This window comes from Vidua chalybeata, chromosome 9, assembly GCF_026979565.1.
Source record: "Vidua chalybeata isolate OUT-0048 chromosome 9, bVidCha1 merged haplotype, whole genome shotgun sequence".
NCBI classification, from domain to species: domain Eukaryota; kingdom Metazoa; phylum Chordata; class Aves; order Passeriformes; family Viduidae; genus Vidua; species Vidua chalybeata.
The window spans coordinates 12,037,073-12,058,753 of record NC_071538.1 but is presented as its reverse complement, the minus strand read 5'-3'; the positions used below and the strand labels follow the sequence as shown (position 1 = coordinate 12,058,753).

General features: G+C 41.5%; 1 protein-coding gene across 1 annotated transcript in view; it reads right to left on the bottom strand.

Annotated features, from left to right (window-relative positions):
* The window catches only part of LOC128792413 (cytosolic carboxypeptidase 6-like), a 163,472-nt gene that overhangs the window by 127,724 nt on the left and 14,067 nt on the right, over positions 1 to 21,681 (bottom strand). The window contains exons 2-3 of the mRNA XM_053950822.1: positions 11,600 to 11,697; positions 52 to 163 (exon numbers count right to left, since the gene is read on the bottom strand). Coding sequence (XP_053806797.1) covers positions 52 to 163; positions 11,600 to 11,637 — 150 coding nt within the window. The 5' untranslated portion in view covers positions 11,638 to 11,697. The remainder of the gene's footprint in view (positions 1 to 51; positions 164 to 11,599; positions 11,698 to 21,681) is intronic.

Here is a 21,681-nt window from a genome sequence, read left to right as displayed (position 1 = left end):
GGGTCGGTCCTGCAGCACAAGGGGGGCTCAGCAGCTGCTGTCCCCACTCACCGGGTTGTTGTACATGTCGATGATGAGCTCCTTCACTCCGTGCAGGGTGGGATGAGCCCACGGAGAGGGATTTGCCCAGTGCCGGTTCAGATCAAACCCCATCAGGGAGCACCTGCACACACACACACACGAAAAACAGACACAAAGGCTTAGCAGGGCAGTGGCCTCTCCTCGGATCAGCTGCAGAATTAGGGTTATATTCTGTGGCTGACGTAGTTAAATGTTGTTCTCATGAGGGAAACAAAGCAAACGCTCCCCTGAGGAAAGCCTGCAGCAACGGCACCTTTCAGAAATAACGTGACCAGCAGAATATCAACTGGAACAGCTCTGGCCATCCAGCCTTCTTCCCTTCCACAGCCTGGGCTCACTTTATCCATTGCCTCTCCCCAGCTTGGCAGGCTGGCCCTGGAACAGCCTTGCCTGACCTTGGAGGTTCCCTTCTCTTGGAGCTCTGGCTGAGGGTCTGCAGCTATCAGGGTGATTCACACACTGCACCACCAAACTGGACCTTCAGCTTGTCCTCAGTCAGGCTCTGACTCAGCAAGGCTGTTCAGAGCATTGTAATCAATGGCCATTAGGTTTGTGCTTAAGGGATTTAAAGCATGAATGTCACTGTTCCACTAACCCCAGTCCTCTGTCTCCTCCCCTCCTGCAACTGCCTACACAAAAGTTAGCCAACCAAATCAACAAGTTAAAATGCTTATTGGCCATCAGATCCTGTAGGCGTTGGAGCATGGATGCCACCTTGGCTTCTCCTTCCTGCCCTGACTCAGATCCCTCCCAGGACACTGTCCTGACTTGGATTCTGCTGCTCACAGCCCCACAGAGTAGCATCCAAATTCTTTGTGAGGCCGCACTGAAACTCAGCAGGCTGTTGATAGAGTGAGCACCAAAATCTAAAATTTGAAATTTGAAAAAGAAATTTGAAAGCTGGAAGTGGCACAAGTAGGAGAAGGGGGAAATCATGTCCCTTGCCTGCTGCAGAGATCACCTAGAAAAATCTTTGGCTACTGATACATGCAGGAAGAGAACTTTGTCATCTCAAGCTAAGCTTGGGATGAGTTGGGTAAATTCTTGCTCAGGACTTCTGTAGAAGACCATACAAATAATAGAAGCCCAGGTAGAGATGCTACTTCTTCTATAGTTAAAACAAACAAACAAAAAAATCAACCTCGCTGCTAAGCCTTAAAGCTTCTTGAGAAAAGAAGAGCTTTCATTGATCCCATGTCTATTACAAGAATGTCTGTTCAGCCTTAATCTTTTAAACACACCTATGCAAACAAGAGATTCACTCCAGCAGTGCTATCCTTTGACAAAAAAAAAAAAAAAAAAAAAAAAAAAAATTCTAAGAATCTGAAGACCCAAACCATAGTTTTAATTGGCAAAGAGAAAGGAAAATAAAACTAAGAGAGGTGAAATGCTTAAAAAAGTGAGAGGATGAAACCAGAGGATGAAATTAATTTCCAAACCTGATGAATAAATATTTTCCTATGAACCAGAGGATACAAAGTTAATGTGACATTCTTTTGTAAAAATTCTTCTGGGTATCTAAGCAAGCAGGAGCTGCTTTGCTCCTTGGGCTGACACAACCCACCCATCAGCTCTCTGGGAGCTCAAACACCCAACTGCAGCTCTGCAGCTCCATCACTGCTGCCATGGGTGGCTTGCTGGGGTGCAGAAGCCACCTCTTTGTCGTGGTGGCCACTTCTGTGCTTGTATAGAAACCAGATGGGTTTTTTCCCTGGACATTCTAAACAACTACAAAACCATAGACAACTCAGAAAGCTGCTGCCATCCCACTCTACAGCATATTGTGTCAGATTTCTGTCTCTTCTTTTTGTCTGCATGTAAACTCTCTGCACTCAGCTCTAAAAAAAAAAATCCTATCTTCTTTTGAACTCATAGACATTAATAAAAACCAGAAGTATTTCCAGAGACGTAGGTGGAATTACACCAGGATAAAACTGGCAGAAGAGCAGAATGAGAGGAATGAGTGGTTCAGTTAATAAAAGCAGAAACTGCCGTGAGTTTTACTGTATTTTGGCACAGTTCCCAAGAAAACAACACTCTTACTGTAAAAAAACTTTCTTAAGAGCTCAGAATCTGAACCTGTATATATATAGTTAATGTGTCACATTTACATTTTCTTTTAATAATATTTAACACTAGAGAAAATGAGCATACTGTCAATATTAAATTTGGGGTTTTTTAGATAACTTTATCGAAGTCATCCCCATAGAGAAAAGAGGTAAGCAATACCTAATTTTTATAAGACCCTAAATAAGGCATTGCAATTTGCAGTATTTGGATGTGTCAGGAATGTCTGGTGATGAATCTCATAGTTCATTTAAAACAACAAGAACAGTTGAAAATAGTTGTCTTTACTTGAAAAGACTTTATAAACAGAAGGAAGCAATGCTTAGCAAACAAGTTATTCATTTGGGAAGCTCCTTTGAGCTCTGTTTAATAGGAATCCAAATTAATTTCCAAATATCATTAAGCTAGTCTTTGATGTAGTATATCACATATTTATCAATGTAACAACAATTAATTAACTTTCTGATGTAGGCATTACTATTTCTTTCCAGACTGGAAACAGTGTAATATTTTCTCCCCACCGCCAGTTTTTAAGTCTTTTTTCTTTCCTTTTTGCCTAAAGACAAATTTGTATCTACCACATTCTCTCTTTATTCATCTGCTGCAAACTTGTGGCCTCTCTAAGGAAACATCAAGTTGTGTTCCTTGGTACTTCAGATTTGATTATTGACTCTATTAGATGTAGAACTGTCTCCCAAAGCTCACGTATATCAGGACATGACCAAAACATACGGCAAGAGTCTCCCACATGCCCATTACAGATCCTGCATTCATTTTATTATCTTGCTCCCAGCTGATGGGATCTCCCCCATGGCTAATGCCTCCAATGCAAGAGCCTGAACAGGGTAACTTAAAAATTGCATCTTGAGCTGCTTTTTAATTCATCCTCCCAGTCTTAAACCAGCTAATTTCTGGAACACTAAGCTGGTTCCGCTGCTTAACTGTTTGCCTGCTGCTTCAAACACTGGGTAGGCAAAGTAGAAATACAGATATGCTCTGGGAACAGCAGCTCCATGGTGGGAAACAAGTGTGTCCTAAAAGAGTACAAAATCTCTCAATATTTGAGACCAGCTTTTTTACTCAGAGTGCAAGTGTTGTCATTTGCTTCACTGCAGTTCCTCACATGGCTGTAAGCATTCCCCTAATTTAGAAAGTGCCTCCAAATCTGCCCTATACAGATTACATTTATTTTGTCCTGTAAATAAACCAATGTGTTCAGTATAAAATTAACAAGTGGAGGGAAACCTAAATTATATCAAAGGACTCTTTAAGGATGATCTTAGAAGGGGGACACAGAAGACAAAAAAATCAGGAAACATTACAGACTCCAAGAGGTACAAGGGAAGACAAAAACAGCTTCAGAGTTAGTGAGGGTTGGAACAAGGGCACTGGAGGGTATCCCATTCCAAGAGCATTAATGATCATGCCCGTGAATGCTCTTATGAACATGGCAGGTCACAATGCCAGAGAGCCTGATGAGAATGATGTGCTGGCACAGACTCTCCCAGATTAGCAAAAAACACACAGTCAGAATAGATAGCTACAAGCAAAGTAGCATCCTGCAGCTATTACCTGATTTTGGTCTTCATTCCTACTGTAAAAACCTAGGTTTTGGTCACATAGTCACTGCAGCCACAAAAATGACATGTATGTAATTTAAAGCATTTAAGCTGATTACTATTGTTTGAATTTTGGATTATGCTTGCTATAGTGTGCTAGATATACAGACCACATGCTGTGCTTCTGCTTCGTGACTGAATGTTCATTTAAATCAGGTTCTGTGAATATTCTTGTTGAATTAGAATTTGTGTTTCACCAATGTTTTCCAGCCTTTTTCTAAAATTTCTGTTTTCTGTAAGTAGATAAATTTATTACAGTGTTTATAAATTTACATAAACACAGTGCAAATTCAGTCAAAGCAAATGAGTTTCAAAATTGCACTGGAAACTGAAACATTTTGCAGTATTCATCCCTCCCTACTTGGGAGGCAGCCAGATCTGAAGAGGTTACCAGCTCAACTCAGTAAAACCAAAGATGTTCAGACCAGCACCGAGCTTGCTGGGCAGCTCTCTGGACAGAAACCCTTTGCCTCTGGGACTGAACTCATCACTGCTTTTAAGGATTCCTTATGCAGCTGCTTTAGTGACAACATCCTGAGGAAGGATTTAGTACCAAGGCCCATGCTGGGTTTATTTTTCAGGGCTTCTTCCTGTTCTTTCAGGTTGTGTCTCTTCTTCCTGGAATCTCCAAATTATAGAAACCTCCAGGAATTCTGCCTTACTTTACCTTCAGTTCTCCCCACCCTGCTTGTTTTTCCTGCCATGTGAGTCTAAATCTCTTCCTAACAGACCCATTTCCACAAGGTGAGATATGGAGAATAATGGAGGAAAGGAGGTAAAGAAATCCTTTTTCACGCCATGCGATTTATTACAAAGAGAACTCTGCACCCTTCCCTTCAGCTTTGTAAGGCTGCATTGGTTCATTGGATCAGCACCGGGTGAATCTCCAGATAATCTCCACGCACAAAGCCGGGGAGCTCCAACCCACAAATGGCACCACCAACAGGGTGAGGATTTGAGATTGGGAAGGCAGTGGGGAAGGGGGAGCACTGTTTTCCCCACTCCCACTGCGGTGAGAGGGCAGACAGAGGGTAGCTGGTCCCTCTGGCTGCTCTCCCTCGAAGGCAGTGGCAGCAGGCACTGCCATGGGGCTGCAGCAGGGATGGTACGGAGCAGGAGCAGGTGTGCAGCAGCAGGGATCAAAGACAAGGGCAGCACGCAGAAGACTTGCTTCTTTTCACAAATATCGCTTCAAAACTGATACATTCACGGTGTTTTACAGATCAACTCCGCGCCTGCCAGCCAAGTCAGGTCTTCATTAGTGTGTGTTTCACCGTCTGGGTGCTTGGGGTTTGTGATTTATGTATTTGCCTACTATTCATTAAAAAGGACTCATTCAAGCCCACATATTCTAAAGCAATTAGGTAGCAAGACATCCTAACGCTCCAGCTACAGAGAACCTCTGCTCTGAAAACTCTCTCCTCCTCCCCAGCATTCTGCATTTTTAATTTAGAGTTCTGGAAACCTTCACAAAGGCTATTTAACAGAACCACTGCAGTGTGCTCCAGGCAGAGCGGGCAGAGCAGCATTAGCTCCCAGAGACCACACGGTGGAGTAGATGTTTGCAGAATGAGCACTGCCGGCTCTACTGACATAATTTTATATCGTACATGACGGTTAAAGATGCGTTTCTCCATTTTCTGTGTAAACAACGTTAAATAAGAATAAACACAAAGGGATATTTTCTCCTTCTGATGAATACATGCATTTCTCAGGGCTGGTAATAGGTGTCACAGGCACACGCACCAAGGAAGACACACATCCCCTCCTGACATGGGCACGCTGTGATCTTCAGGATATGTCTCAATTCTTGTATTAACTCTTCTTACACAGCCCAGGTCCTCAGTAATGCCAGAAGGATTCCTGGGCACAAACCAGCATGCTGGAAATAAAATCCCATCCTACAGAAAGGAAAACTCCACCCTGTGAGTGTGCCTGGTGTGTCAGAGGGTAAGATCCCCTCCCTAGTGCAGCTCACCCCTACAGCTGTCACAGGACTCTGTATTTTCACACCTGCATTGTGCCCAGCCCGATTTTCAGTGGGACAGGGTTTCCAGCACTTCCCCTGGGATGCAAGCCCAGTTTAGCAATGCTCTCCCCTAGGAAGAGCCTGTCCCCATGTGTGGATCTCTCCAAATGATCCTGCAGGAGCCAGTGCCATCTGTCCTGCCCCGGGAAGGCTTTCTCAGACTCCTGCTCCCAGCTGGATCTGAGTCACTGCCATGCCAATCTTGGGCACTCAGGTGTTTTAAACAAGGTGCTGGCAACACCTACAGTGCTTCCATTTTAAAGCCTGATTCATTGTTTGGCCTTTTCAAAACCAAACACATCACTGACTAATGACACAGGAGACAGAGGGTTTTTTTTCCAGCTTTTGGATCCCAAAATATTTCCACTGTAGGCACACGATGGCCTTCAGAACTCTCACATATGTAGCCCATAATGCAATATTATATAAACTTTCTTTTCTGATGTTGTTCAAAAGCCACCTGCTCATGGATCACAAACTGCAAACCACTGAGGAAGAGAATTTTAACGTGTGCTTAATTTACTGGATTCCCATCCTGTCAACAAGCCAAACTCCTCTAGGCCCTCCTGCCCTATCTACTTGACACTTCCCCACAATGTCCTAATTCTGCTTCCTAACAAATCTTTCCCTTCAGATAAGCAACCATTCTTTAAACCATTGTATTTTTTTGGTCTGTCTACATTCCTGGAGGGGCAGGTTGGGTGGAAATAAGTGTTTCATTATCACAGTGGTTCACAAAAAACAGCTGATACACACATAAGCATTCCTGGAGACATGGCTGCTCTTGAACTGTGCTTTTGTTGCCACTTCTGGCCTTCCTCAGACTGTGCAAATAGTCAGACACACAACACATCTCACAATTATTAGGGAATACTCCAGCTGCTGTAGGATGGTATTCCTCCGTATTACAACACATCTCCTATCCTGCCTGGCACACAAATCTGGAATTCTGCTTGCTTCTAGGAAAGAGGAAAGACAGATCCTCTTCCCTGTAGACCAGCATGATAGGAACACCCCCAGAAGATGGTTCAGCTCTCACTACCAGACCCATTACACACAGAGAATTGCAGTCAAAGGAGCCAACCTTAATGCCACAACACCGAGCTCTTACAAGTTAGGACATTGCACAGGTCCACACAGCCTTCCTCCAGCCCTGTGCTTGTCATTGTTGTGACACAGCCTTTAACTGCAGGAGCACAGGGTGCTTTCCCACAGGCTCTTACATTATTCTGCGCACAGGATCCTCACTGTTCATTAATGAGTGGACTATTCAATATTTTGGCTTTTCCTTACTGTTCAATGTGCAACCCTAGGCTGCTGCTTACTGCATGCTACTCAAAGTCTGCTCCAAGGACAGAGCTATTCAGTTCTTCGTGGCTTTTCTAAAGTGCTCAGCACTGCAGGAGACAACTGCTTTATAAGCACTGATGGACTAATTTTCCCAACAGCACTGGTACAAGAGGGGACCACATTGTCCCCAGTTCATAAAAGAGCAACTGGGACAAAAATTGGCTTACATAAGAGACATCCACTAAATTGAACCATTCTATCTGAGAGGCCAAGGACAGGAATTTTTTGGGACAACTTGCGTTTACATAGCATTTTACACCTAACTCTGATTTGAGCTGAAGCTGACTGTTCTCAATGCTTCTCCAAATTTGACAAAAAATGGCACTATGAGTGGACAAAATATTAGAAACATCTGACTTTGTCAGAGATTACTAGAAAATTTTAAGGTATTACTAGATCACAAATGGGTTTTGGGTGGGTTTCAGTTATACCTTAATTCAGCCATTTTTCTTGGCTTTATATCCTGATACTGCTGCATTCAGCTGTGCCTGTGAGAACCTGCTCTAATATGTGGTGGTTAGCACTGTACCTGATATTTCTTTTACTCTCCTGAATAGAATTAAATTATTCCTTTGCTACATTACAGGGTACCCAATTACTTCCACCCAAGATATCCTCATAGCTATGCCAAAACCAGCCAGAAATCATCCATCCCCATCATCAGAAAGGCCTTTTCCTCTTGGATATCCCGGAGGAAGGGTTTGACCTGATCCCAGACTGCCAAGAAGGTGTGTGCTGGCCCACAGGGAAGCAGCACAGGACTGGCAAACTGCTGCCTGAACCCTAACAAGCAAAGTTTAACTCCCCAGCACCAGAGCACGGCTGCTGGCTCCCTTTTATAATGTTTGCTAACAGGCTCTGACACACTTAGGTATTTCTCACTCCCATACATAACCAGAATATTAATTGTATTCCTGCACAGTCTTGCTGCATCTACAAATTGTTCAGCTTGAAAGTGACTTTTTGCATTTATAAGGACGCATTTATTTTGGGATGATGGGAGGAACGGCCCTTTTTACTTTCCCTGCACTCCCATACACATGGTCTACAAGCAGCTTTCTTCTGCTGCATTGGCTAGCAGGTATAAATGTCATCAGATGTTAGAGACAGGGACATGTCCATTAGCCAAACACTCCCTTTACCACAACTAAATGAAAGTTTTACAGTTGTATGCAAAGCCCTGAGCAAAATCCCAGTTGTCACAATACAGGGGAGGTGACACAGTGGTTCACTCAGGGTGACACCATGAGACTGTCCTGTCATTGCCTCTTATCTAACCTAGGTCAAAACTGCAATGCCTCAGTTCTTCACTTGTAAAAATAATTATAAACCCTCCCTGGTGTTTTGAGAGGAAACAGATGAAGGATTAGAAAGTGTTTTGGTGCTACAGTGATGGGGATATGTGAGGTGAGGGTCTGTGGTGATGCAGGGTCCCCAGGCAGGTGCAAAGGAGAGCCCTTTATTCCAAAAACAAGCCTCTTAAAGCCTTGTTATCAGCTACATAGTTTAAAATCATAACAAACAAAATTCAACCAAGCACCACACACCATGTTGTGAACACACAATGGTTACATAACTTGTTTTTCTACCCCTAATTCAGCTGAGTCCCTTTCTGCTTAGCTGAAGTACCAGGCCTGAGCCAGGGTTTTACAAAGCCTTCCTTTGTAAGGCTTTACCTATATGCAACAGAGATATATTAGGTTCTACAGATGGGGATTTAGTGATCTATGGAATCTAAGAAAGGTTTTCTGACAGACCCTGAATTTTTTTGAGGTTCATTTTCAACAAGATTGCACAAGTTTGTACTTAACAAACGATCCTGCAATGCCTATAAGACCATATAAGATAAGCATAAGATATCCCATTCCAGTTTTTGAGAAACATTCTCTAAGGGTTTGGATGGAGAAAAGGGATTGTGTAGGGTTGTGCTTTTATATCAATGAACATTTCCTCTTGTTTCTTCTACCCCTTACCACCTGTAACTAAAGATACTTTTGTCTTTATTCTCACTTTAAATTTCAAGGTTGTCTGGCCCACTGGGTGTGTTACATATGGCTGTCTAATTAAAGAGAGAAAATTAACCTTATTCTATTAGATTATTTTAACACCTGCCAGGTCACTACTCTGCTTTAGCAAAGGCACAATGTGGCTAAATCAGTTAACAAAACTCCAAACTGACAACCAAACATCTAAACTCAAAAAAACAAAAACAAAAACAAAACCACATCAAAACCTCCAGATTATTTCATTTTTGGAAAGTCCACTAAAAACTGAAAATGTTGCAAATGTTCTTCCCAGAATCCCTATTATGATATACTAACAAACATTTCATAGCAGAAATAATACCAGTGTTTTGTTTGTCACATAACATTTCAGAAGATGGCAAAGAAGCTGCAAAGTCCTGCTCTGTCTCTGATTGCAATCAATAAAAAAGCCCAGATGTTTTAGAAGGGAGTTAAATCAGGCTCAGATCTTTCCCAATCACTTGTTAATTTAAAGGGCAGAGTTTTACCAGCTGAGCTTCTCTGTGTGGTGCTGCCTCATCCCAAACAACACAGAGAATGAGGAACTATTTGACAGCATGGTGGTCTCCTGTCCATTTCCAATTCCTACCTCAAATCACTTGGGCTTTAAATTTTCCACAGTCCCAGCAGTTGGGCACACTGTACACGCCAGAAGGGAAGCTACCTGGCAAAGAGACATTTCTCATCAAACTCCATGGCACCTCTTCTTCCTAACTCAAAGCCACGTGTGAGGGGATTTTGTGCCATCCCATGGGACATGGGTCACTTGTCTGATTTGGATGCTTGCTGGATGCAGAAGAATAGGAATGTAAAGCACTCAAAGTGTGGCTTCCATCAATCACTGCAACACACCAGCAGAATGTGATTTGATACCAAGCCAAGCTGAAACTACACATTTTGGTTCCAGAGCACTGAAACATCTTATTGCAATGAATAATGGTGCAATGATAGATTAGTTTGAGAATCCTGATGAGAATGTTAAAGCTGAAAATTTTAAATCTTCAGGAATTTGGAGTTTTTTTGGTTTTGTTGGTTTTTGTTTTTTTTTTTTTTTTGGTTATGCTTCAAAAATAGGTGCAAATGGATGTAAATTTGTCAGAAAAATTTATTATTATACCCTTTTCTGAGATGTGTAAAAGAATGCAACAATTACTAAAAGGCATGTAACTGTTCAAGAAAAGAGGTGAGGATGAAACACCAGGGAAAACTAAATCTTCTGGCAATTGTTGTACAGAAAGACCAGGAAAGAGTTCAGGTAGAAGCTGATCATGGAGGGATTTGCGTTGGAAGAGACCTTAAAGACCATTTAGTTCCAATCCCCTGCCAGGGGCAGGGAGATCTTTCACTGGACCAGGTTCCTCCTCAAAGCTCCATCCAGCCCAGCGTTGAGCACTTTCAAGATCCCTTGAAAAAATTATATAATAAAGTCAATTTTAATAAGGCAAGAGAGAACTCAAGTGAGGGGAAAACCCTCCCACATTATTACTTTTTACCCATGGATGTTTTCCAGTCTTGCCTGTAAAAAGCCCTAAGTAACCAACACAACACTGAAGTTAGCTCTGCTTTGAGAATGGGCTGAAGACCTCCAGAGGGCTACACAAAACAATTTTTTTTTATAATTCTATGAAAGTCTCAGGCACAGGGAAAGTTTCACTTGCTGCTCATACCTCGGTGGACACCAGAGAACCCTGCTGTGGGACAGGCAACTTCACAAGCTCACAGAATTACTTTTTTTTTTTTTTTTTTTCCCTGCATATTTGCAGCCTCACGCAGTTCAGCACCCTTAGGATAAAATCCTACAGCAAAAATGTACAATGAATGGGAACATATATGAATGGGAAGCAGAGGAGCAAACAAATTTCAATTTCAAGCTTTCATAGCTTAGCATAAACAAACATGAAACAATTCATCCTCAAAATATAGGGATGGGAGGGGGATACTGACAGTGTCCTCAAGACACACAGGGAGACTGAGAATGAGGGAGCCTGGAGCGAAGAGAACATTTCAAAAACTGTTTAAATCCTTGGAAAAGTTTGAAGCAAAGATGAAACTTTCCTGATTCATTCACTGGGTCTGCAAAAACAATTCTCTTCATCCACTGCCAGCCCCCAGATTGTCAAAAATAAGCCAGATCTGTCAAATGTTGTTTTCTTCTTAACAAAAATGAGCTTTTAAAATCTCCATCAAAATTTGGAATGGGTGAACAGATTTTGAAAAAAATAAGAAGTCTAATAACTTTCTAGAGAAAGATGCAGAAATAGCTTCTAAAGAACTCACACTGAGCTAATTCTCTTTATGAGCCTGCAAAGTCTATTTAAATTTTATATTTTCCCCTCTTTTATTTTTCATAAATTCATCCTCTGCCTGCATTCAAGCTGATATGGGACTAAAACTCAGAACCCTCGTCTGAGATAGTGCCCCATTTCTACCTTTTAGCCACAGGGAGTGCAGTGATCTGGTAGTGCATATGAAGTGATTAGGGAGATGGTTTGCTTCTGTTGCAGGTTCTTGTAAACATTCATTTGAGCTGTAAATGGACAAAGGAAGAAAGTTCAACTTCCCAGCAGATCTATCATTAGCTTGTTGCATCCCACACCATACAAACATCATAAAACAATGATTAACTGTGCGGGTTCTGGCTGTTTTAGCACTTGCACAATGTCATCCTCCTGACAGGGCTCAGAAATCAACCCCTCCAGTCATATTCCACCCTCAAAAGTACTTCGGTGTTTGGCAGGCAAGAAAGGAAACTGTTCAGCAGAACTGTTACCTGGTATGTTCAGGGTGGGAGTAAGATCTGAGTGCTGTGGCTTCCACTGCACACATTTAGTTCTTTGATTTTGGTAGCCAGTGCTCCCACCTTGGAGTTGTTGAGGAATTGGTTCTTGCTGCCTTCTGACAGAAAAATGCAAGGCCCCGTGTTTGTAAGGCTCTCAAAATGTGGGAGCATGTATGGAAAAAAGCAATTCCCTTCCTTCAGAATTAAATGATTCCTCTACACTGGCTTGACCTAAATACCTGCCAAGAAAGTTGTGGTATCTCTATCCAAAACTTACAAGGCAGAACTAATAAACCACAAATGGGTCACTGTCCATGTCCATGCATGGGCTTGAAAAAGAATGTGGAGATAAACAAATCTGAGGATGACAAAATTTAAATGGTTCACCTGCAGTCAAAGCTCATGGAAAGAGTAGTTTCATGGCCAGGAAGAGATGGAAATTACTTTCTCCACTTTAAAAGATAATTTATTGAAGCCTTGAAGACAAGAACAGAAGCAAAGAAAACAAAAGAAAACAAAACAAAACAGCCCAGAAGAGCTCTGAAAATCCAATCTCTCCCATCAGTCTCCGGAAAATGGATAACCTATGCGTGGTATGATTGAATTTCTCTGTTTCATCACCCTAGTGGAAGCATCTTGTATGAAACTCTGGTTTATGAATTGAGTTTTGAGAGGGACCTGGGAGAGCAGGAGTTATACCAATCTAATCAGGATGTGACAAACACATGCATCAAAATGTTGCATTGTCAAGATCCAGAAGCCACTTAATTCCAGAAAGATTTTAAAGTTGAGAAAGCAGCTTTGGCAACAGGATTAGAAATTATGAGAAGGCAGATGAAAATCCAGACGGAGGAAGATAGCACAACTTTTTTTCCAAAACATCCTTTCAAAAATTAGGCCATGTCCCTACATGATTTCTTATTAACTTCTTATGCAAACTTATGTTTTATTCAAATGAAGGACACAGTTGCCTTCTTCCATTTATTGTACCTTCTTCCTAAACATATGCTAATGATGGAATGAAAGATACATGAACCGAGATAAATAACACCGTAAAATCCTATAAACCCCACAGGTTAAAACACCACAAAACATTCTGAGCAAAATATCCAACAAAGCAGATTAAATACAAGAATAACATGCAAATGTCATTGCCACAGAGCAGAGAAATGTGCTAATGCCAATGCCACAGGACAGGAAGCAAGATTCATGAGATTGATTTGTGATGGCTCCTAAACAAAAGCATGGCACAAAAATAGCCCGTGATTATCAATAACATGAGATCAAATCAGAAAGCATGTGCATTAAGAGAGGTGGCATCAAATGCTTCCTTCAAAAGAAAAAGAACATCACAATCACTTTGTATTTGCCTGGTTTCAGCTTGCATTTCCTATCTAACTACTGAAGATAGTTTCTCAGGATAAGTACAGATTAGCAAAATATTCAAGGTGATTGAATGGATTAGCATTATTGTTTAGCACAATGCAAGGTGATGGGAAAATCCACAGAAAAGAAAGATCTGCTATCTGGACAGCCACTTGAAATTATGCAGCTCACAGGGTTGAATTCTTACATTTCTTGTAACATCATCAAGTGTCACAGTGGATGCCTGAAAACATTTCCAACTAAGGAGTGAGATTTAAAGCTGGGGATCTCGAGCAACAGGTGGAACAAGAATTCCTAAGTAAACTGCTATCTTGTTTGTCACACAAATAGAAATTCCATATGCCAGTGCCAGAGGCAAGAAGAACATGTTCAAGCAAACAGCACAAAAAACCCCAAACCCTGAAGAAACATTTGTCTGCAGGAAAGGGGTGGGAAAGAAAAAAGAGATTAAATACATCTAAAAAAGTCAAAATTACTTTTAGGGGAATTAACTGTGTACTAAATCCCAGCCAGGTAGAAAGCACAAATGCCTGCCATCCCCACTACCCTGGCCACTGTAATCATGTCCAGCAGCTTGGGCTGCCCATTTTCCCCACCCTTGCAGAGATCACACTGCAGTTAGCAGATGTACTGATGTGTTATGCTCCCCTCAGGCCCCAAGGATGCAATACCTGATCAAACAGACAGACTGTTTCACACTGTGACAGGGATATTTGGGTTTTTTCTAGATATCCAACGTTAATAGAGGTCAAACTGTGAACAAATCCACATAACCTGTGACTAGGGATGGAGATTTCGCATCCAGACATTGCAATTCTACACAGTTTTCTTCGTTTCCAGAACCAGAGACTTTGTACCTCAAGAGCTGAATCAAATCCCCCAAAATTCAGACATCTCTGGTTTGCTTTTCAGGGAGTTTCCTGGAGCATTTCACAGGCATTAATGGAATGTCCTCCAATGGTTCAGTGAGGCAGGTGCACAGAATTAGTTTCACTTTGCAACTAAGACCAAGGAGCAGAGGGGGATTGAGTGAATCAGCCAAGATCATTCTGCATTTGTCTGATAGAGTCAGAAATAGAAAACAGGATTCCACAGAAAGTAAATAAAACCTCCCTCCCTGGAATACACAGCAAAATATTGGGTTAATTTTGACTGCATGCATCCTTGCTGGGTTACAGCCAGGAAAGGAAACATCACTGTTCTGAGCAAGGTCACTCCCACAGCAAGTCCAGGCAGACCTCTAGCCATAAACTGTGTGTGCAAACCCCATATTTCCTCACAGGAAATAAATATGAATATTTAAGATCCAGGATACTGGTATAAGGATTTCAAATATCTTATCAGAAAAGAACCCAAGTCCAAATTTACCCGTTTCCTCAGAGGAAGAGGAGGAAGTTCTTCATGGAGGAGGAACTAAACAGTAAATGACACTGGCCAAGCAGATTGCCAGGTTAGCAAAATTTCCTTATATATGAAAAAAACAACTTGCCCTAGGCTGGGACAGGCAAGTTTAGCCAACCTAAGGAAAAAAAAATAGTGTTGATACTCTCTCCAGTGTAGGAGAAGACCTTAACTGGTCTGTGTGTGGAGGTGAATAAGTAAACCCAGAGAGCCCTGCTTGTCCAAAGCACAACAGACAGCTCCCCACTCCACAGAATGCAACATCCAAGCTTAACTGGAAAACTTAGAAATACATTATTTGGACTAAAAAGTCTGTTTGCTTTTTATTTCTCCTGACGGTTTTGACAAGATGACTATCAGACAGAGGTCCAGAGAAGATGTAAAGAAGGAAAAAAGGACAATTAACAACTTTTTTCTCCTTCAGAAAAATTTGAAGCTGCTTTCCAGCAATGAACAATACACAAGCATATCACTGAAAACTGAAAGGTGGCTTACCTGAGATGATCAGCAAAATAACTGGGACAATTCTCAAACAACAACAACAAAAAAAAATCCTCTCTCTCCAAATTTGTGTTCATAGCTCTTCTGACTTCCCCCAACCCCTGAATTATAAGTCAGGACTTTATTTTGCCAACACAGGCCCTTTCTGCATTGGCACTAAACAGTCCCTGCAGTCCTTGCTGTGGCCACAGTGCTCAGCAAAGGAGGATCATTAACCTTTGGGACAAAATCTGACATCACAAAAACCTCTTTAGCCCTGTTTGCTGCTTTCTCCACTGTGCCATGCTGCCTGATCTCATGTTTGAGGGGATGACAAAAAGCTGAGAAACTTTTAAAACATCAGCGGTTAGAAGGAGTTCTACGTAGAGCAATAGACAGCCCTGGGCAAAATGCAAGTGTCTACACTTGCAATGACACTTGTAGCCACAAATGACAGCAGAAGAGTTGGATTCACATCACAGGGGGACAGGGGGCAAGGGGGAAGACATAAAAGAGCAGTAGATCAGTAATCAATGTAAGAATGTTGGTCTGTAGCAGTTCCCATGTTCTTGAACACTTCACTGCTAATCAGACTGACCACTCATGTAGGGATACTGAGCCAGAATTAGATCCTAGCTACCTACATCTGGTATGATTATACTTTCTTAGAAGAATAAGTTATAAAATAAAAAAAAAAATCCATAGGGCTGATCCACAATCAGTATAAATTTGTACAAGTACTGACAATTGTACGTGTGGATATCAGTAAATATATGGCAGCTGGAGAGCAGATCTCCTGACTCTTGTTAAACAGCTTAAGAGAGGCAGGATAAATGTCCCTCTAACCCCAACCCCAAGTTAACAGGGTTACAGAAATCTGTTCAAATGGCAGCTTATCCCACTGACTGTGGATGACACAAATCTCTTTCTGGGAACACCCCGCTGACCACAGCCAGCTCTTAGTTACCAGTCCAGAACAGATGACTAACTTTTAGATGGCCAAGACTAAACAAAACTAATCCAACTTGCATCATTCAAAAATGTATTTAAAGTGTAGGTGGTGTTATACCTACTAAGCAAAATCCAGAATCTATAGGGCAAGATCTGACAACAAGACGACAACAGTCCCCTAATCAGGTACACAGAATATTTCAGGCTTTTCAAAACACTAAAACCCCAAGGGAAATTTTGTCCTCAACCAATTTCAAGTCAAGTTTTACAACCCAATGAGGTGCATAGTTTTTTCCGCTGAGTTTTTACGAATGGAGCATGCAAACCTTTGAAATTCTCTCATGGCTCATTTGTAAGCATCTCACTGTATCCCAGTGAGAGTGGATGAGAGGGATAATTGAAAATGGGACACATGGGCATCAAAACAAGCAAAATGACCCCCTCCTTTCTCTTTTTCCCTTTCTTTTGGTTCACGCTTCTAAATGAAATCCCAGGCTGCCTTCCAACTGCTACTCGGAGCTGTCACAGAGGAGGAACACGTAGAGAGCACTAAACCACTGACCTATTTCCATCCTTGGAGCTGCTGTGTCTAAACCCTTCATTCTGAATTCTGCACACACACATGCACATGTGCACAGCGATTTCCCTGTATACTCCCACGAGGAACTATTTCCAACATCTAACCTCAGCTCCTAGAGGAGCTCTCTGCTGCTTCCTGAACAGCTGTTAGCCCCACGGCCTCAGTGCCCTCCATAATTAGGTTAACTTTTGGGAGTCTACCCTTTGGGGAAGACAATAGAAGCTTTGGCTCACTGACCCATCTTTTCTTGTATCAGTTCTTTTCTCCATTGCCTACTGCTCTATATCTGAGAAATTTGTATCCAAGGATCCTTTCATCTCTTTTAAAAATGCAAGCGTGCAAAGCACCGCTGCAGAGTGAATAAATCTAAAAGAGCACATTAATAGGTGCAGTTCATGCACACAGCAAAAGACCACTGAAAATGAAATCAAGTAGTTTGTGCCTTCCTATAGCACCCAAATAACTGAAATAGCAAAAGGTGTCAGAACCTGAGGGTTCTCAAATCTTCCCTCCCTCTTTTAGAGTTAAATAAAAAATAAATTAGCTTTGTTACCCTATATGACTTCTGTGCTACTTATGTCACTTCCTAAGAAGAAGCAGCCACTGTCTTACTGATCTTGGCTGAACTTCAAAGATACAGAAAAGTTAATTGGATGAAATGAGGCTCCCAGAGAAAAGCTTTGTGTGAAAAGCTCTTCGACCAAAGATTTACATGCAATCCAAGGAGCCACAATATGGAGTGGCAGCAGCATTCTTAATGTTGTAGAGAAATGCATAATCCTTAGGAAAAAACTTTCCTTTCCTCTTTTTCCTCCAAAATGTTTCATTCTTTTCCTTTTCCCCTGCCCTACCTTCAATTTAAAGGTTTATAAAATAAGAAATGTAAAGAAAGCTAATGAAGGTAATATGGAACATTAAATCAAAGATTATTTTTTAATATGGCCACATTATTGGCCTCTGAAAAGGGATAAAGCAAATGTTGTTCCATTTTTATTTCTTGTTATAACAGTTCTCTGACAAAAGTGAGTATAATTATTGCACCTGAAGCTTTGTATCATTCTTCCCAGAAGTTTTCTATTGCTACTTAATGTGGGTTTGTACTGAAGGAAGCCCTGGTCAGCAGAGTGCCAAGTACTGCACAATAAAATTACCTTTTGGGGAGTAGAGCACACTCCTGGAGGAGATTTTTAGACAGTTATGCAGAACTGGACCAGAAAACCAGACTTCAAGGGGCCCAGAAAATCGTGATGAACTTCAGAATATCCAAATACTATGAAAAATCAGGAGAGACCCTCTCTTTATCTAAACTGACTTTTTAAAACAATGGACCATTTGATACCAAGAAACTTCTACAGTCACCCCGATAAGGGAGGAAAAAGTTTGGTCTCCACCTGCAGTCCTCACTCTGCTATTTGCACTGGAATCTTGTTTCCCCATTTGAAACATTTACTTTCCTATTTGAAAGTCAAACATTTTTGCCATATCCTCCTCTGCTAAAGTTGTCATCCCCTGCCTTAGCTGACTGAATGTGGACATGATGGTGGTGTCAGCTTCCTGCATTAAACAAAATGATCTCCTTTATCTTGTTCTACAAGGTATGTTTTCCAGACCTCAGGCAGATCTTTGCATCTCTTTCTCACATCCCAATTTTAAACCTCCCACAGCAGAGCCAGTGTAGCAAGGATTATTGTCTAGGTGGGAGCCCAGTGGCCCAAGCAAGCTGTTTCAGTATCTGAGTGTGGTCCTCAATGCTCAGGAGGGTGTCACATAAATAAAAGGTATCTAATGTTCATTCCACTCTGCATTTCCACATCAAACAGTGGCAAACACAGCAGTGGCAGTGACACATCAGCCAGGGACAAGAAACCAGTACACAAATCACCCCAACACAGACTAATGAGCAAGGAGAGAGAGAGAAGGCTCCTCTCCTCCTTAGCCACACTCAGAGAAGATTTCAGCTCCTACACTCTGGCTCTGCTTATGGCCAGAGTATCAAATGTCATTATGGTTCTGCTCCTCACAGTCATTCCCAAAACTCTCTTGAACTCTGTCCCCTCTCAAGTCAAGGATTGCCACAGAAGTTCTCTCTAATGGCAATCTTGTTGTGTGGGTGACAGACACCACGTCCTGTCCCCCAGTCATAGGGTACCGAACTCTTAATTTCTTGTTAGCAGATTCTGTCCCACGAAAAATTGCTGGAATAAAGGGGAATTAGGGACAAGTTACCTTTAAAAATATGTCCCAGAGTAGCTGCAGTCCAGGTACTCAAATTAAAGCAAGTGTCATTGCTTGAAAGGTAATTGAAATGCCAAAATCAGTATGAGAATTTGTGCTAAGTCCTCTCTCAGGACTACACCAAGGCTCGTGATTCAATTAGGTATTACAGCACTAAAGCCAGACCTTCATTCCTAATCTCTGGGCAGAGGATTCAGTATTTAGAGATTAAAAAAAAAAGCAAATGACAGCACTTTCTTCCTCCTGTTCAGGTCTCTATTCTAAAGGCCTGTTCTTCAGCTTTTTTAGGAGATTAGAAGACTGTGACTCCCACACACCGTAGTTATAGAGGCTGTTATACAGGCAAATGCCCATTTCATTAAACCACCTCTGAAGTATTTCTTTTTCTTTCTTATTTTAATTCAGAGTAAAGCAAGTTCTAAAAACAACGCAGATTGCTGATCTTTTAGGACAACTAGAAAGAGTCTCCAGTGCAGCCTTAAAACATGCAGCTGTTACGTTCTTGTTACTGACAGATCTAAGAATTTCTTGCAGAGACACCCTGGATCTCACTTGCTGTAGCATCAACTGTGTCTAGAAATACAACCTCATGTAGAACTACGTCCACGTGCTGAAGAAGAATTACAGAGCTAGTTATAGAAACCTGACCTTACCAGAAAGCTGAATTTTTGGATTCTTTTAATTGATAACCTGCATAAAAGTCCTATTTTGCAAACAATGTTTTAAACTAAGGGAACCATCTTAAACTATATATGCCAAATATTTATATCTTTTTCTTTTTCTTTTTTTTTTTTAACAAACAGCTCTAGAAACCCATGTTTCCATGATATTCTTGGGAGAATTGTAACAGCCTCAAGAGAAAATAGAAAAAAAAAAAAGAGAGAGTCCAGTAAGGCATAATTGTGTCCTGCAGCTGAACACACTTCTTGAAATTCCATTCCCTATATTCTGTGTGTCCTGAGATGCCCCATCCTGCCCCAAACCAGATCCTCAGCTAACAGGACAGAGGCAGCTGCTGTGGTCCCAACACTGGTGCATTTATGCCTGCAGACAACCCCTTGGGAAATTCTATTTGCAGCTGGTTTACGCCCACTCATCCTCTTAGGCTCACTCATGAAAGGAACAAAATCCAGTGACAGGGGCTGTGGGAGATGAGAAATGCCAAACAGGCCACCAATACAAGTGCATCTGAATGGAAACAAGCTGTAAAACTGCAATCAGAAGAGGAAACATCATCCATCGAGAAATCCACTTGCCCCTCAATTGCATTTGCAAGACATAGAGAGCCTTTCCATGGCACCAGTGAGGTGCCACACTCTAAATTCCAAAGCCAAACATTTCAAGACTATTTCACTCTCTGATTTGAGAGGTGCTATAAAGGACCTGGAATATTAAAAGCTACTAAACACTCTTCATCTGGACTCCAGAAGCCTGTAACAAGTCTCAGGCTCAGCAACCTAAACTTCAGCACCTGAGGATTACAAATTGCTAATGAAAACCACAAGCCCCCGAATCCAGGGCAGACCTAAGGCCTTCCTCAGGAGTAGAGCAGGAGGTACAGCCAGATACCTGAGCCACATCCAGCTCCAGCAGGATGGAGTGTGAAAGGCACAGGAGCTTGGGAAGAGCACAGAACTGATGTCCAGACTCCATCTTCCCTGAGGTGTTCTGAAAGTACTGATTTAAGAGACATGGACTGGGATAAAACAAAGCTCTTACTACCAACCAGTTATATTAAAGTTGTTCCAACCATGTAAATGACCACATGGTGGTCAAATATCAAAATTTTTACTGTGTTTTGTCATTGGCACTAATTCTACTTTGCAAAGTAATTTCTTCAGCTAAACACATATATAGAGAGAAATTTTGGTGGTTGCTTTAGTTAAGATGACCAAAAGCAAAATATTCTGTTCTTGACAGTACTAACTAGTACTAACTTTCACCTTCACTACTGGTCAAAGTCATATTGAGACCATTTAAGATCTCAGAGTTTAATACATTTTATTCCCTCAGATATAGGAAAATACTTAATTGTTTCCAAGACTAGAGAAAAAAGATGTGGACTATCTGAGAGACCCATTATTAAGGATATGGCCACATTCTGTTCTTTGTTCACGACAGCACTCAGTCATGGCCTGTATCCAACTTAAATAATTGTTCCAAATTCCATGTATCAGCCTTTTATTCTACAATTTGGAGATTGTATCTTTATAATAATAATGAAAAAAAAAAACCACCTATTATTCATGTTTGACCTTAAATAAAGCACCATGTCTGTAATGAACTTGTCACCAAGGAATAGGCAGGTACAAACTATTTCTGCTCATGCCAGCAATGGTCAAATGGTCAAAGCTGACTTTCCTCCTGCTTCTGCAGACCTGGAACATCTATAGGGCTTACACAGCTTCAGCACGACAGCTTCTGCTTAAGGCAAGTGTTCAGGGAGTCATCAGCAAAGTCAAATGGATTTTCTGAGGAAGTACAACATTTTATTTTGTGATTTTTCTTCCTTACCCTATTAAGCTTACATGATACCAAACCACAAACCCCCTCTGCATTGCAAAGTTGAAAGAAAAAGCCTCTAGCTTCCATTGATTCTAATGGAATTTGTCATTTGAAAGGAAGAAATTCTCTCCAGAACTCATAGAATACTTCAATTAGATGGAATGACTTAGTTTGTAGGCACTGTCAATTTTTTC